General features: G+C 42.5%; 1 protein-coding gene across 1 annotated transcript in view; it reads left to right on the forward strand.

Moving 5' to 3' along the window:
* plpp4 (phospholipid phosphatase 4) overlaps window positions 1-17,899 on the forward strand; it is a 216,492-nt gene that overhangs the window by 133,009 nt on the left and 65,584 nt on the right. Inside the window, exons 4-5 of the mRNA XM_052089451.1 lie at window positions 5,756-5,819; window positions 8,291-8,415. Of these exons, the coding sequence (XP_051945411.1) occupies window positions 5,756-5,819; window positions 8,291-8,415 (189 nt within the window). The remainder of the gene's footprint in view (window positions 1-5,755; window positions 5,820-8,290; window positions 8,416-17,899) is intronic.

Consider the following 17,899-nt stretch of genomic DNA (forward strand, 5'->3'; position numbering starts at 1 on the left):
ATTTCCATGGTCTATTTCATCCGTCATATTAATTTGAATATCCCTAATACATAACATATTTGATTTTTTTTTAAATCACAGAGTCTGCTAAACATTTGTTCTATTTAATAATTTGCAGATTTGGAGAATGTACTTTTAAAAGTGTTTAACGTTTTTGATATTTCTGGATGAGAGTGGCAGAGCACGTGTGGCGATCTCTTTCGTGCACTCACATAGAGAGCAACAGAGAGACAGTACTTTGAAAGAGTGTGCGCTGCCGCTCGCAGCCAGAATAATCACATGTAAGGACATATACATGTGAAAACTGTTGTGCAGTATCAAACACACAGAATGCATGATAGTATTAATTGTAGAGAGCACATCTTTTTGAAGACAAAGCCAAATCCTGACATTTAAAGTCAATTTTGAAATCCCGGCCAGACACTTTTTCAGATCTGAAAAAGAGGACATGTCCGGGAAAAAGAGGATGTATGGTCACCCTATGTTACATTAATTGTTTGCTTGTTTGTGTGTCATTGCATCACAAATGCCATGGACTCTGAAAGAAACACAGTCCTAAAGGCTCAAGTCCGAGTAAAATGCATCCGAGTCTGTGACAAGTCCAAGTTCATTAAAATTGGACTTTTGACTCTGACCTCGAGTACCACAAAACTGTACTGTTTTGAAAATGTCGAAACGCAGGAGGTTATAATCCTGTATAGATAAAACTTCTAAAATACGCTTAATAAGATCTAAATTTACTGCATTTTGTCACAAATTCATCTGTCATTTAATTGAAGTTAGCTAAATTAGGCAGATGTCAACATGGACTGGTTGTCTCACATCATCTATATATAAATCTATGAGCAAAACTACACGATGATCTATCTATCTATCTATCTTTCCGTCCGTCCGTCCGTCTGTCCGTCTGACTTAATATACACAGTCATCACAATAGATTATCCATCCAAATTGACAAATCCATAATAAAAACATATTTATACAAGTAAAATATGATCAAAGAACACATCAAAAGTCATTAATGAGGGAAAAAATTATAGTTTACAGTATTTCTACAACAATACTGTGGTTGCATTGTGAAACAAAATAAATGTAAACCCTTTACTGTAAATAGAGATAATCTCAAATACACAATACATTAACATCAAGTCTGTCATCAATATTTGGCCATACATTTTCATCAACATCACAGTGAATATCCTCGTTGTTCATGCACTGTTTGTAAAACCTTCTGGCATGACGAATCCAGGCTTGCTCTGCAGTTATGTCATTATGGCATGAAGGATGGTGACATGCTCATTGAGATGGCGATCATACACCTTCTACCTACATGTAGAGAAGAATTCCTCAATTGGGTTGAGGAAAGGGAAGTATGGTGGGACATATAAGGTAATGAACCGAGTATGAGCCTAAAACCATTCCTGAACCAGCTCTGCATGGTGGAAACTGACCTTGTCCCCCACAATAACATAGCTGATGTCTTTACCCTGATAGGCCTGCTCATGTTCATTTAGGAAAGCTATCAAGTGTTCAGTGCTGTATGATCCACTGGTCTACAGCCTACCACACCATCTTCACATGTAGTCGCACCCATTGAGATGCTTCCCCCACATTGTCCAGGCACTTGGATGGTTGCCCGCTCTTTTAAAAAGAATAGTTTACATTGTAGCATGTAGTACAGTAGTGTTAATAGCATGATAATCACATAAATTTTTATGAACATACATTGCATTACATGGCACTGTACTTGAACATATTCTGTATGCAGTTGTTTCACCCAGGCATGTTTTCTTTTAAAAGTCACCAGGTAAGTTTGTTTCATAGAAATCTGGTGCTTCTTCAAAAGGGTGGCAATAGGTGGAAGGCTGGTTAGGTGGTTACCACATTGGCAAAGGTGTCATTGCTCTCCTCGAAAATCTGCTTTATTTAAACAGTCGTATGTCATTCATTGCCCTGACCATTTCCACCACAGTCAACTCCTGCAGGTCAATACGTGTATACACCAGGTTGTCTTCTGTCAGGCCTCTGTTAACCACATGGTCAACAATGATGGCTTGGACTTCATTTGAAATGACAGTTTGCTGCATTCTGCCTCTATTTCTCTGATGCTCACCTCTTTGTGGAGGCCCATGCCCACCTCTTTGTGGAGGCCCAGTCCCACCTCTTTGTCGAGTCCCAGGCCCACCTCTTTGTCGAGGCCCATGCCGACCTCTTTGTCGAGACCCAGGCCACTTTGTCAAGGCCAATGCCCACCTCTTTTTCAAGGACCATGCCAACCTCTATGTCGAGGCCCATGCCCACCTCTTTGTCAAGGCCCATGCCCACCTCTTTGTCGAGACCCAGGCCCACCTCTTTGTCAAGGCCCATGCCCACCTCTTTGTCGAGATCCAGGCCAACCACTTTGTCGAGGCCCATGCCCACCTCTTTGTCGAGACCCAGGCCCACCTCTTTGTCAAGGCCCTTGCCCAACTCTTTTTCAAGATTCAGGCCAACCACTTTGTCGAGGCCCATGCCCACCTCTTTGTCAAGACCCAGGCCCACCTCTATGTCGAGGCCCATCCCCACCTCTTTGTCAAGACCCAGGCCAACTACTTTGTCGAGGCCCATGCCGACCTCTTTGTCGAGACCCAGGCCTACCACTTTGTCAAGGCCCATGCCCACCTGTTTTTCGAGGCCCATGTCGACCTCTTTGTTGAGACCCAGGTCAACCACTTTGTCAAGGCCCATGCCCACCTCTTGGTCGAGGCCCATGCCCACCTCTTTGGCGGGGTCCACGTCTACCTCTTTGATCCCTCTGCAGGTTTCCTATATATTTCAGTCTGTCCTGCTCCATGTTTGAACATTGAAAATGTTCACACACTGTTCTACTTATATGGTATCTAATTATGATCACCAGGTGAAAGAAATTATGATTGGTCTATCCTGACTGAAAGTTCTTACAGCATTTACTGTAATTTATACCTTATCAACACACAATAATCAGACCAGATGAAAATCAATAGACATACTAAATGATTAATAGATTAACCATTAAATTAAGTTAGATTAAATGATAGACAACTAAACTGAATGAGAGAAGATGCAGATGAAAAGTTTGATAGTAATAACATTATGAATGGCTGTTACTGTGAATGAAAAGTTTTATTATGTATAGAGAAAAGGATGCTGTTTGAACATAAATGAAAATATTTTGAAATGTTTGTAAAAAATTGCATTTTTGATGATCTGTTGTGAGATTAGTACTAAGAGTTTTGAAAATGTACCACTTGCTTGTGAAAATTGTACCAAAGGAATAAAAAAAAAAAGACAAAAAAAATATAGGTATGTATTTTTTTTATAGCTTTTACTTAATGTTACACCACTTGAAATACACCACTTAAGTAATTAAATGTTTTTTTTTTTGTTTGTTTTTTAAATGCTATAAAAAAAATATTATTATTTATTTGAATGTAAATGAAACCAACATGGGCTCAAAGAGTTCCTTTCTAATTTGAAACGTGTTTTAGACTAGATTTTTAGACTTATCATTTTTATCTCCTCGGACAACCTTATTTGTCATTAAGTGCATTAAGAGCCTTCTAAAAAAATGGCTCTGTTGAAACACTTTCCATCATACATTGAAATATTTCTGATTTATACTGTATGTCATTTGCAAAAAGTTTGTATTTTTATTTGTATTGGCTAACAATTGCAACATGCTTTTTGACGTCATAATGGTATTGTAGCAGTATGGCATCTACGAGCAGGGACTAACTACTGAAACTAATCAGCCAAACCCTGACCTCTTGATTTATACAAAATATTATAAATCTGAGCTCTTATATTAGAATATCTAATATTCTAAGAGCTAAAAGCAACAAAAAAATCAGATCAGACTAAACTACTGAGTGCACAAGTTCCCCTGCGTGAACCACTCATTCATTTGTTTTAAAATTATTTTATCAGCTTACTTGCAGAGACCGCAGTGAGACCAAGCATGAGCGCAGGTGTTAGGGTTACCTTGTCTTGTTTTACCGTTGCCCCTTTGGTTTCCATTTTTGTCCCTTTTGTTTTCCGTAGTTTTCACTTTTGTCACTTGTTTGGCTCCACTGTCTCACTAGTCTATTGTTTAAAAGAACTACACTTCCCAGTATCCACCTGTCATCATCACTGCCATTTTGTTCTTTGTTCTCACCTGTGTATCATTTGTAATCATCCTGTCCTTGTGTATTTATATCCTGGTTTTTGGTTCAGTCCTTGTCTTTCGTTGAATGTTGTTAGCCCGGTGTGTGTTCCCTGCCTGTGTTTTCGGTGTTGTGTTTATTTTCCCCATTGAGGGTTTTCCTTTGTGTTTTTGTGTTTGTAATAATAAAGTAAGCTGCACTTAGATCCGCTCTCCTCGTCTGCCTTCGCTGTCTGCATTCGTAACAGAACCAAAAACCAGGATATAAATACACAAGGACAGGATGATTACAAATGATACACAGGTGAGAACAATGAACAAAATGGCAGTGATGATGACAGGTGGATACTGGGAAGTGTAGTTCTTTTAAACAATAGACTAGTGAGACAGTGGAGCTAAACAAGGGACAAAAGTGAGAACTACGGAAAACAAAAGGGACAAAAATGGAAACCAAAGGGGCAACGGTAAAACAAGACAAGGTAACCCTAACAGCAGGTGTGTAAGTTTCCCACATGAACAGTCAGTTACAGGCTTTCCACTGACAACGGTCATTCAGAAATATTTCTGCTGAATGCTATGATTGACCAACCAGCCATTGACCAATCAAGAATTCCAGAAAGCCCAATAAATCTGAGTTAGACAAGCTCTTTGACAATGAGGAAGGATTACTGCAAGAGATTTTGCATGCAGATGCGAGGGAAAGCAACTAAAATGCTTTTTTCTAAAATGTACAGCAAAATAAAATGAATACATTTAATATTAGTTTATCTTCCTTTTCTTGCTTGTGTGATAATGATTACTTATCCTAACTTTGCCATTCCCTGGTCTTTGTAGTCAGCAAAGAGCAAAAAAAGTCAATTAGTCTTTAGTCCCAAGACTCTGCCAGTCCCAAAAATTATAAAGTTTACCGTCCTCATTAACAAACTTGGATAGACCAATTAAATCAATGAATAACTGTCAACCACAGCGGCCAGTTATTTTTCTTTTTAGACAACCTAATGAGGTGATGGATAGTGGGTAATGACTTAGACTCAGAGTGTGTGGATGGTTAAAGCAGGATTGTTATCTTTGTCTTCTCACTCTCCATTAAATTGGATATGTATAACATTGCTAATTCAGAGAAGACTAGCTACATTAAGGTTTATTTGAAAAAGAGAATTGTGAGACAACTGTTGAGTGTTTAAAAGAATAGTTCACCAAAAACTGAAAAGTCTATAAAAACTCTGTCGTCACTCAACCCGTTGCAAGTAAAATCCAAGTATGTTGGAGAATATACTGGCTAATGTATGGCTTCAGAAGACTTGGAATATAGTTTACAAGGCATATTCAACATTTTTGTGATACATTTTTGTCATTTTGGGCTCAACAGCCTCAATCCCCATTCACTTTTATTAAATGGAAAAAGAAGCCCTACTTTCTCAGCATTTGTCCTCTGTGCTGTATGAAAGTTTGGAATGACATAAAGTTAAGTAAATTCAAACATAATCTTCATTTTATGTTAACTATTCCTTTAAGGCTGATCTGTGCAATGTGACCAGGAAAACAAAGCACTGACATTATTAATCTGTCTGACTCCTGTTTTCTCTTTTGCAGCGGTATCTCTTGCTCTAGCTTTGAATGGTGTCTTCACAAATACCATCAAGTTGATAGTTGGCAGGTAATGTAAAAACATGATTTGCTAATGCTTAATTCCCATCAGAAGTTATGAATTGAAACCCCTTTTGGAGGAACGATAGTGCCCTTCCTCAGCAACTGTGAATTTCTTATCAGAATTTACTAAGATAAAAGGTGAAGTGTGACATTTTTGTGCCATTAGTGGCACCAGTGGTTTACATAGACCTCAGCAGGGACAGTCTCTAATCTCTTCTTCCTCACTTCATCCTGTCATCTCTGCCATTTTCACTCTGACCTCATCATCCTCTTTAAAGAACTGACACTTGCTACAGTACTTCATAGTAATATGATATGAAAGCGATGGAACTGCTCTAATTATAATTAATAAAGCTCTCTTCACTGCATTTGTGTGATGCCAGAAATGCAGTAGGATTATTTTTTTACGAATTTACAGTACAATGCATAGAGTTGACTTTTCTATCTGACCAGTTACTTCCTGTCACATACACCATCGACAAATCTTTACACTTTCACGATTTACAAGGAAATCTTATGTTGACACATTATTACTATTATTGTGAGATTATCAAGGTATTTAAATTGTATTAATTTATTTAATAAAATAATAAGGCTCGAGTCCCTGCTGCCCCCTTCTATGCACGCTACTGAGTGGCACCAAACAAAGTTGCAAAAATCATGACTTATGATTGGAAAAAAAATGAAAACACTCCCCTATCTGCCAGAGGTCTTGACCAGTGTTAGGATAGTCACTAAAATAGTAATCCACTATTATCACTAATTCCTTCTTTAAACTGAAATCATATTAAACATCTCTTTACTTCATGGGGAAAGTATTTATTTGTCACCTGTAAGTCATTAACTTAAAATCACACATTTTTAACTTACCATGACTCGTTAGTGACTCTTCAGCTGTCACAGAAATTCTACAAAAGTCAATCCACTCCACGGCCATGGAAAGCTCCCAGGCAGCTTTTTTTATTTGAGGATACAAGCAGCACAAGGACAGCTCCTTTTTACCTAAATGGTGAAAGACTGAAATATCCACAAATCCACAAAAAGCTGATTCTGCTAATGCGCATGCACGTTCTCGAGTTGACTGACAGGTTATGTTTGTATCTGAAAGGTGATTGGCTGAGTAACCTACTGTATAAGGCAGAACTTTCATTTCTACATCCGCCATATTGGATGTTAAAATTTCTTCCATTCATTTCAATACAAGTTTTGGGCTAAATAGTCTCTGAACGTGAACAGATTTACATCTGAACAAATTTGTGTTTTAAATGTGTTCTGCACAAATACAATTATTTTAGAAATGTGTAACACAAGTGATGTACTTAAAAGTAATTATCTTAATTGATTTTAAACTGATTACACAAATGTAAAATGTAATATGGTATACTCTTTTTTTACTTTAAAAGTAAATAGATTACAGTAACCATTTACTTGTAATCAGATTACAACCAACACTTCTTGACAATTAAAATCATGGAACAATGTCCTAATTTTGATATAATACTGTATGTTGAACTGATATTTAATTGATTTGAATTACACATGCTTACCTATTTCAATTACTAAAAAAAAAATATTGTTTAGTAGTGTCCCACTTTTTGGAAACATCTTTCTTACCATATGATTTTCCATTTAAAAAAAAAAAAAAATGGCAAATAAATTTATGTTCCTTGAAACCGTAATACCAATGATGTGACATCATTTAGACCCTTTAGTTTGATGGGAAAGCAAGTAAATATTCTCATTCCATCATCTCATTTTTAAATAAATGATAGTGTAATAAGTTCAGCTATTCAAATCTGTTACCAATGTTTTTTAGAAAAAGTGATCAAATGAACATTTTACTAACATTTTTACTCATTCTGTCAAAAGCAACTATGATAACCTTGGTGGCACATACAGACAATATTTTATGGATTTGCATTATCTTCAGGGAAAAACTGAGGACATGAGGAATTATGCCTTGAAACAGAGTTTGGCCTTCATTTAAACAACTTTCATTCAACTAGAATATAATCAATAGGTCAAGCTTTAACACACTGTGAAAATGTCATTGATTTTCAGCACTGTTGATAGAAGTTTAAACTATTTCATGTATCTTGGACTTTGATTTGTCTGTATAATAGCAAGCTATGAGATCACATGTTTCAGGCAACACTAGTGTAATAAAATGTACTTACATTTGTATTATTATTAAATATTTATTTAGAAAAGATTTTCATGGGAATGTTTATTAATGAATATTATGAAATATACATTAATATCACAGCAGAATTCACAACAGGAGTATTTTCCCCTCTAGCCCTTGTGTGCCCTAAACACATGGTGACTCTTTTTTGCCCTCTATTAGCATTCATACTGTATATAATGATTAGACGTATAAACTGTCATGTGTTTGTGCTGTAATGTATTGTAATCATGCTAACCATGAAAGTAATTTGCTATTATCGGAGTCTGATATTCTTTTAATGTTGATCTTAGGCCCAGGCCAGACTATTTCCACCGCTGTTTCCCTGACGGCCAGATGAATGTTAAGATGTTGTGCACTGGAGAGCCAAACCTGGTGTCTGAAGGGCGGAAAAGTTTTCCCAGCAGTCATTCCTCCTGTAAGTGCTTTTGTCAACAAAGAGTGAAGTGTAATCTTAATCTTAACATGTCTTATCATAGCTTACCCAAAAATGTCAAATATGTCATAATTTAGCCAGAATTATGTTTTTCCAAAGAAAAGATAAAAGAAGTCAGGCGTTATGCTAGTCACATGACCAGTCAGTGTGAATAATTAACCATCTTCCTTGAAAATACCAAGTTGGAACAACATGAGGGTGAGTAATGATGATCACTTTAAAAATAAAGATTTGTGTAAAGGAGGCGGCGAGAAACGGCTTGACAATATAAATAATAGTTTTAATAAAAAACTGAATGAAAAACACACAAACATAAACATACAAAGCAGCTGCCTGTAATTCTCTCTCTCGCTCTCTGGAACTGTCGTCACTGGCCGCCTTTTTCCCTCGCATGCCCCCATCAGGCTGATTGGGGACTGGGCGTGCGTTGTTCCAGCCAGGCCCCGCACTCCTCCACTCTACACCCCACCTGGCGTTGCCTCTAGACGGGGAGCCCCCGGCATGATGTACATCCCCCCCCTCCTCTCCGACGGGTCATCTCCACCTTGCTCTACCTGGGAGGAGGCAGGAGGGTAAAAGCAACAACATACAAAATAGGCGAGGGACAAAGGCCAACACGGAGCGACAGAGGAAAGAGAGACGAAAAAAAAACTCACACTCGGACAGCAGCTGCTCCTCCCCAGGCGGACCGGAGTCAGACCTACGACCCCCGGCAGACAGAACGCATTCCTGGCAACTCGTGGGGACTCTCCTCCGCCCCTGGCAGCAGCCCTACCGCTCCAGGCGGTCGGGGAATTGCTTCCTTCCTCCCCTCGCGGACAGTAGTCTTCTTTCGACCCCTTCACGATTCTGGGGGACGGCAGGGCACTCCTCCACCCCTGGCAGTGGCTCCATCGCTCCAGGTGGTCGGGGAGTCCAGTCCCCACTCGCCTCATGGACGGCGACCGTTCCCTGCGTCCAGGCGGTCGGGCTACTCCGTCCCCCAGCGGATGGTAGCGGTGCTCCCCTGGGTGGACGGCCATGCTGAGGACTCCACGACGGGCATCCCTCCTCCTTCCCTGGTTTCGGCAACAATGTAAAGCAGTTCAATGGAAAGGAGGAGGTGAGAACCGTCTTGACAATATAAATAATTGTTTTAATAACAAACTGAATGAAAAACACCCAAACATAAACACACAGAGCAGCTGACTTTCATTCTTTCTCGAACTGGAACTGTCGTCACCGGCCGCCTTTATCCCTCACGCGCCCCCATCAGGCTGATTGGGGACCGGGTGTGCCTCCTCCGCTCTACAATTTGTTTGCCAATAAAAGAACAAACATTACTTGATTTGCTTTAGTCATTCACATCATTTGTTCAACAACTTACAAACATGTTCACAACAGTAATAAATCAACTCCCCAATAACTCATCTACAGTACAAATGCATTTTTAATAATGTGCATGTGGTTATAACAACATGAATCAAATGGTGAGCCATTATACCTCACATGCTATAAATGCTTAATGACACATATTCAACATTAGAAACCCATTAAAATGTACCTTACTGTATGGGGAATTGCAAACATTATGAACCTACAGTATGTACATAATGTTAATTATGGTTTAATGTTCATCAGGCTTTATTATATGACATATGCTGTAAATGAACATGAATACGCGAAAAGTGTTTTGAATAGGACTAACTAAAACCATTCATTTGCCCTCATTTTGAGAAGGAAAGCTCACACAAGTGAGAGAGTATTTATTAAGCATTTGTAACCAGTTTAAATGCACACCATTTGGCATTTCAATTATTGGTTATTTTTGAATACCTTTTTATAAACCTTAAACAAAGGGAACATTAATGTAGAGTGTTTTACGAATAAATCGTATTCACCAAATGCAACGTATGAATTTTAAATCGTTACATCCCAAAAAGAAATGCATATAGTCATAAGTGAAATTGCATGTTTTGCGTTTGAATAATAAGTGAATAATGCACCTGGATTTAACCTGCTGATGTCATTTGCAGTTAGGAATATTAATGCAGTGTTTTTCTGCTGCATGTTCAGTTGTGCAGTTACGTTTGTCAAGCAAAGGAACAATGTCAGGTGACATCAATCTTCTCCCAAGGGTATTAAAGCTTATATTGACGCATCTAAAGCAATTTGTTACACAATACAAGCAATCCTTGCTAAATTAAATAATATTACACTCAACTTTGTAATCCAATTTGGGAAACACCAAAAGAGCAGGTGAATAAGTGAATAATGTGATTTAATTTGACAGCCAAACATTGTGCACTTCATATATTATATCTTACTGTGATTTTTGTCAAGTTGTTCAGACAATCTAAAAACCATGCTATTTTAATATGATCCATCCAAGAATAGCATAGTCTTTAATGATCTAATAATGGTGTTTAGTAAAGGAGTTAAGTTATAAAATACATTCTATACATTTTTCTGTTTTCATTCTATACTGAAAATTCAGACTAAGTTGACAAAATTGAATATTTTTCCATCTTAATCGTGTTGTACGCTGGAGCCTTTTTTTCCTCAGTTGAAGCAGATGCTTTGTTTGTTTGTTTGTTTGTTTTATTTTTTTGAAAGGGGACAGTGTACATTAATCAACATTGAAACAATGTAAATGTACCCGAGTTAGCTCAGAAGTGCTAATTTTCATCGGTAGTCCCCCAGCCAGATGTAAAAAAGGCAACCTTAAAAATAACCACAGGTATAAAATCACAAAAATACAATTACATACAACACATTATGGTTAAAAAATACAATTCATATTAAAATAAATAAATACACAATGTTTAAGTGTACACAGAAAGCATTAGTGACTACAAGATTGGCTCTCAACCAGCCATTTGTTTGCATTCTTTTTGAATGAAAAGAATGACAAGGACTCTCTGATGTTTTCAGGCACTGTGTTCCATTGCTGCGCTGCTCTTACGGAGAAAACAGACTGACCGAAAGCTGTTTTTCTCCGGGGGATAATGCAGTCTTCCCTCACTGCCCCTCTGGTTACCCTAATCACACTAGATCTAAGATGTATAAAGTCACATAGTGGAGGAGGTGCTAGACCATGTTTGATTTTGTAAATTAAACAGATGTTTTTGTATTTAATTAGATTATCCCAAGTAAGTAACTGATATTTCCTCAGAATACTACAGTGGTGATAGTGGTATGGTTTTTTATCCAGTATTTTTAATGATTGTTTGTATAATGTTTTTAATGGTTTTATTGTTGTAGAGTGAGTATTGGACCAGCTTATTAAACAATATGTTATATGGGATATAATCAGAGAAAAGAAATATAATTTAGCAGCTTCTGTTGAAAGAAAGTCTCTAATGAATCTGAAGTTCACTAGACTGAACTTAATCCTATGACTAACTTTTTTTATGTGAGTTTTGAAGTTTAGGTTAGAGTCTATATATAGTCCTAAATATTTATATTCTGTGACGACCTGTAATCTTTCTCCAGATATTACAATTTCACGTTTTATATTTATATTATTTTTTGAAAAGAACATAGCTACTGTTTTGGATATATTCAATTGCAGACAAAATTGCTCTAACCAGGTTGAGATCAGTGACATGGCCTCTGTAAGTTTTGAGGCAACTTCCTCTGTGGATTTTCCATAGGCCAAAACAGCAGTGTCGTCTGCATACATCAAAGTGTCACAGTTTTTACACAAAGATGGTAAATCATTAATGTATAAACCGAAAAGAATTGGACCTATAATTGAACCCTGTGGAACACCAGTTGATAATGGTAAAGGGGTAGAACTATATCGGTTAATTCCTACACTTTGTGAACGAGATAAAAGGTATGAATTAATGAGGTCAATGAATTTTGGGGAAAAATTAAATGCATGAAGTTTATGCAGTAAAACTGAATGGTTAACTGTATCAAATGCTTTACGAAGATCTAAAAAGATTGCTCCCACTACCCCTCCATTGTCCATATTTGATTTAACCTTTTCTAGAAAATAACATATTGCTGTCTCTGTGGAATGATTAGCCCTAAAACCAAACTGCATTGAGTGCAAAGGAAAAGAACTGCAATTAAGATGATTGGTGATTTGTTTAGCAACCAGTTTTTCAAAGACTTTGGATACTGTTGGCAAAATACTAATAGGTCGGTAATTAGATGAAAGAAGGGCATTACCACCTTTAAATATAGGAATGACACTAGCAAGTTTCCATGACTCAGGAAATTTCCCTTGATCTAGTGACACATTAATGATGTGCGTTAGTGGTCCCAAAATTGACTGACCTATTTGTTTGAGCATGAGTGTATCCATCCCATACACGTCTTTTGCTCTTGAAGACTTAAGCTGTGTAATTACCTTTTCCACATCAGATATGGATACAAATTTTGGATGTAGTGGGGGCTCAATTAACAAATCTGAACTAATAACAGGTAAGTTGTTATATTTCATAGGGAAACTTTTGGCTATGGTATCAACAGAATCAACAAAATACTCGTTTAGTGTCTGTGCCACAGCAGATGGATCCTGCATAAGCATCCCATTGTTCTTTAGTTGTATTGAGTTATTACTAGAAGAAGTTTTACCTGTTAGTCTATTGATCTGTTCCCAAATCGCTTTTGAGTTACCATGACAGTTTTTAATAATTGTAATAAAGTCTGCCTTTGCTTTTCGTAATTGTATTAGCACTTTATTCCGTAACGAAGCAAATTTTTGTCTGTCACAAGATAGCTTTGACTTTATGGCTTTTTTGTCCCTTATCTCAAGAATGAGTGAGCACATTACTAGCACATTGTTCTCATTGACTATAGGATCACTAGGGACTGAAATCATAAGGATTGTTAAAGATTTCAGCTCTGATTTCACTTATCTTTGATAGGTCACCTAAAAATTACAATTCTGCCATAATTTACTCACACTCATGTTATCCCAAACCAACATGACCACAGAACAAACGTCTAGGTTACGTATGTAACCTCTGTTCCCCGATGGAGGGAACGAGATGTTGTGTCAGAGAAGCGACACTAGGGGTCTCTCTTGAGCGCCGATATTCACCTCTGATCTATGAAAAAAGGCCAATGAGAAGTTGGCAGCCAGTATTTGCATATTCCACCCCCGGACATACGGGTATTTAAGTGGCGCAAATATGGGAGTTCATTCAGGATTTTTCTGCGGAGCCGGAAATGGTCCGGCCACAACAGTGGCTCGGCTCAGCGACGTGGCGGGGAAGACACAACGTCTCGTTCCCTCCATCAGGGAACGGAGGTTACATACGTAACCTAGACGTTCCCTTCTGTCGCTCTCTCCACGTTGTGTCAGAGAAGCGACACTAGGGGTCCACTTATAAAAGTGCCATGCGCTGAGCCGTGTACGTGAACTACCGATACAGGAGCAAGCAGGTATTCTTACGTGCAGGACGACCAACTGTATCAGACTGCACGTACCCTTCCCCAATGCCCATTCAAGCCATCAGAATCCTTCTCGTTACCCTGGAGGGGGGGGGACAAGGTGATGGCCCTTACACGCATTGAGGGAAGGGGGTCTTAGCCCTTCTTCAGGGCGGAGAAGACCCTGCGGAGACCACACCTACCCCGCAGGGGAGGCAAAGGGTGGCAGATACCTCACATGGCCCGTCAGGACCTATGTGGAAACGTTGGCGCGGTGGTAGATCCAACCTCGTTGAGGGGGGATAGCGTACAACACGGCGACCGAGACAGCTGTAACTGCCTAAGGGAGACACGGGAGTCCGCTCGTGAGGGGACAGTACCGCGGAATTACACACAGGGGGAGTCCGAGCAGGAGGCCTTACCTGCGGAGCACCTATTCTAGTACAGGGTAGCTTTGGGTACCCGTAGTGGCTTGGGTCGGCGAGTTCCTCCGCTGAACTGCAGACCCAAAAGGGCTAGGGAGGAGTCAACCAGCGACCCAAAGATGGGATCTCCTGGGAACGGAGGCGCACTATTTTACCTCGGTTGAGGGAAAGGGCGCTTGACGCAATCGATTCACCCGGTCAGATCGTCAGCGTGTTACCGAGTTCTACGGGCTCGGACCTGAGAAAACACGAGATGATACTGACACAACTCGGAGATTGTAGAATCTCGAAAAAGTTTTAGGTGTTGCCCAGCTGCCCGCTGCTCTGCAGATGTCTGCAAGGGAGGTGCCCCTGGCCAGTGCCCACGAGGACGCAACACCCCTGGTGAGCTCGGACCCGCAAGGGGGGGGGGGCTAGGCCTGGGTGTGATAAGCCAATGAAATGGCGTCGACAACCCAGTGGGCAAGCCTCTGTTTGGAGACAGCGTTCCCTTTCCGCTGTCCCCCGAAGCAGACAAAGATCTGCTCAGAGCGTCTAGTGCTCTGTGTGCGGTCCAGATAGATACGTAAAGCACGTACCGGACATAGCAACGAAAGGGCTTGGTCTGCCTCCTCCTGGGGCAGCGCTTGCAGGTTCACTACCTGATCTCTGAAGGGTGTGGTAGGAACCTTGGGCACATAGCCCGGTCGCGGTCTTAAGATCACGTATGTGTCTGCCGGGCCAAACTCCAGGCAAGTGTCACTAAAAGAGAACGCTTGCAGGTCCCCGACCCTCTTGATGGAGGCGAGCGCGATCAGCAGGGCGGTCTTGAGAGAGAGGGCCCTGAGTCCAGCGGCTCGAAGGGGGGTCTCTGGAGGCCCGAGAGGACGACCAAGAGATCCCAGGAGGGAAACAGGTTAGGCCGGGAGGGAGTCAGCCTCCGGGCACCTTTTAGGAACCTGACAATTAAGTCGTGCTTACCAAGAGACTTGCCGTCTACCATGTCGTGGTGAGCCACGATGGCGGCGACATACACCTTGAGGGTGGAGGGGGACAGCCTCCTCTCCAGCCTCTCCTGTAGAAACACGAGCACTGACCTAACCACGCACTTCTGTGGGTCTTCGGAAGAACACCAGTCTGCGAACAGACGCCACTTTAGTGCGTAAAGATGCCTGGTAGAGGGGGCTCTGGCTTGGTTGATCGTATCTATGACGCGTCGGGACAACTGCTGCAAGGGTACTCCTGCCCGTAGAAAGCAGAGGTCTGTCCAGGGTTTGAAGGTTTGGCGGCAGGCAGTGGTAACTTTCACGTTGTGCGTGCTGTGGCGCCATGCTCGTCTCGGGACTCGAGTCTGGAGCCAGTGCTGAAGTGGTCTCATATGCATCAACCCCAGCGCGTGCCGCCGGAGGATGCCATATGCCCCAGGAGCTGTTGGAATCGTTTAGAGGGACCACGGCACCTGGCTTGAAGGGAGCAAGGCATTTCAGCACTGACTGAGCACGCTCGTTGGAGAGACGTGCTATTATTGAGACTGAGTCTAACTCCAAACCGGGAAAAGAGATGCTCTGGACCGGGATGAGCTTGCTCTTTTCCCAGTTGACCTGAAGCCCCAAATGGCTGAGGTGCCTGAGTACCTGGTCTCTGTGCGTGCATAGTAACTCTCGCGAGGGGCCCAGGATGAGCCAGTCGTCGAGGTAATTGAGTATCCGTATGCCGGCTTCTCGGAGCGGGGCAAGAGCTGCCTCTGCGACTTTCGTGAAGACGCAAGGGGACAGAGACAGGCCGAAGGGGGGCACTTTGTACTGATACGCCTGGCTGTCGAACGTGAAATGTAGGAAGGGTCGATGTCGAGGGCGAATCGAGACGTGGAAGTACACGTCCTTCAGGTCTAACGCTGCAAACCAATCTAGATGCCGGACGCCAGATAGAGTTTTTTTCTGGGTGAGCATTTTGAACGGGAGTTTGGACAAGGTCCGATTAAAAACTTGCAGGTCCAAGATTGGTCGTAAGCCGCCGCCTTTCTTGGGTACAACGAAGTAAGGGCTGTAGACACCCTTCTTCGTTTCGGTTGGAGGGACAGGCTCTATCGCGTCTTTGGTTAAAAGGGAGGCGATTTCTTCACGCAGGAACTGGGCATGTTTGTCGTGCACTGCGGAAAAATGAACGCCATGAACGCCCGACGTACCCAGCGGGGCTTCGCAGCGGTGCGGAACAGGTAACGCGCCGTAGGGAGGCAACGTGTCGTCCCGAAGCTCTGGTGCTGAGAATAAACTCAAAGCACTTACCTTGCTCCGCGCACCCGGTAGGGGGCGGGTTCATGACTGAGGAGGAGGTCTGATGCTGGCGTCCTCTGAACTCATCTGAACCGGCCGGCCGGGGAACAGTCATGGGGCTGAGGGCGGGTACACCGCGTCCGGGAAGCCGGGACTGTTGAGGCCTGAAATCAGAGTGCCGTGAGAACAGCATTTGCAGACCAGGTGACCCAGATCTAACAAGGAAATAGCTCTATAGAGTGTAAAGAATTTAACAAAAAATGTAACTCCTTCAGGCCCTCCACCGGGGAACGGAGTGGTCTTACCAGCTCCGGAGCTACCATCTCGGTCTCTGGGTCAGTCATCTCAGGAGCGCCTGGGAGCCTTCTGGGTCCTCAAGGGGGTCCGTGAGACGATGGGCATCCAACTTCTGCGGGGAGCTCGACGCTGGGGCTGAGAGCTGGGCCCACTCACTTGTTAGTTGAGGCGGAGCACCACTTTCTTTCTTTCTTGAAAGCCACAGGAGGACGCCCTCGGCGAGCAGATAGGGCATGGCCCCTGGCGGCAGGTTTGCGGCAGGGCAAGATGTGTGAAAATAGCCTTCATCTGTTTCTTCACCACTGAGGACTGCTGGGCGAAGTCATCAAGTGGTGTCACCGAATGGACGGAGCTGGGAGAAGGGGGCGTTGAGAAAGCGTGCTTTGTCTGCCTCCCATACTGCCTGTCCATCGTTGCGTTTCTGGACCACGGAGTGGCCATCGCCTGTTTGAGTGCAGTTCCTGCAGCACGTCAAGAACAGGACTAACCAAGTGCAGATTTTGAAATGCCCTGGCCTGGTGGACTTGCAGGAGGGGGCCATGGCGTGCAGGGGGGAGCGGTCTGGGACCGTTCTACCACCAAGGGTAGCAAGAGCGGAGGAGCGAGGAAGCTGGGCTTGCTCAGCTCGTCATGCACGTCCGGGAAGGAACCCAGGGGGGCGCGGCTGTGAGCGGCGCACATGCCCGCGGAACCAATTAAGCCCGGGGAAGCATAGCGGACCTTCGTGCGTCAGGCTCAGACTGGGCGGAGACCCGAAGGTGGCGGCCCAGGCGAGTTATCCGCATCCGACGCCGCTGTTACGCTCTCCGATGCAGCGGTGATGTCATCATCCAATGCCGGTGACCTTGAGGGACCGGATGGTAGGCTGTTAAGCGGACCGCACTAATCCCAAGCTCGGGGAAGCAGGCAAGCGTGCCGGGGAGGCAGGAGGTTTCGAGGGGATTTACCCGGCGAAAGCGTCCCGTTATTCTCCCCAGATCGTTCTTCATCGCCCGCGGCGCCTGGCTCAATCCCGTAGGAAGGAGGCGAGGCGCGGGGGGGCGGCTGAAATGGCTCTCTCTCACTACAAGAGAAAGCGGAGATCGCAACGCTGCCGCGGTTATGTTCTCACACTGAAAACAT

The sequence above is a fragment of the Xyrauchen texanus genome, chromosome 24, assembly GCF_025860055.1.
Source record: "Xyrauchen texanus isolate HMW12.3.18 chromosome 24, RBS_HiC_50CHRs, whole genome shotgun sequence".
Lineage (NCBI taxonomy): Eukaryota > Metazoa > Chordata > Actinopteri > Cypriniformes > Catostomidae > Xyrauchen > Xyrauchen texanus.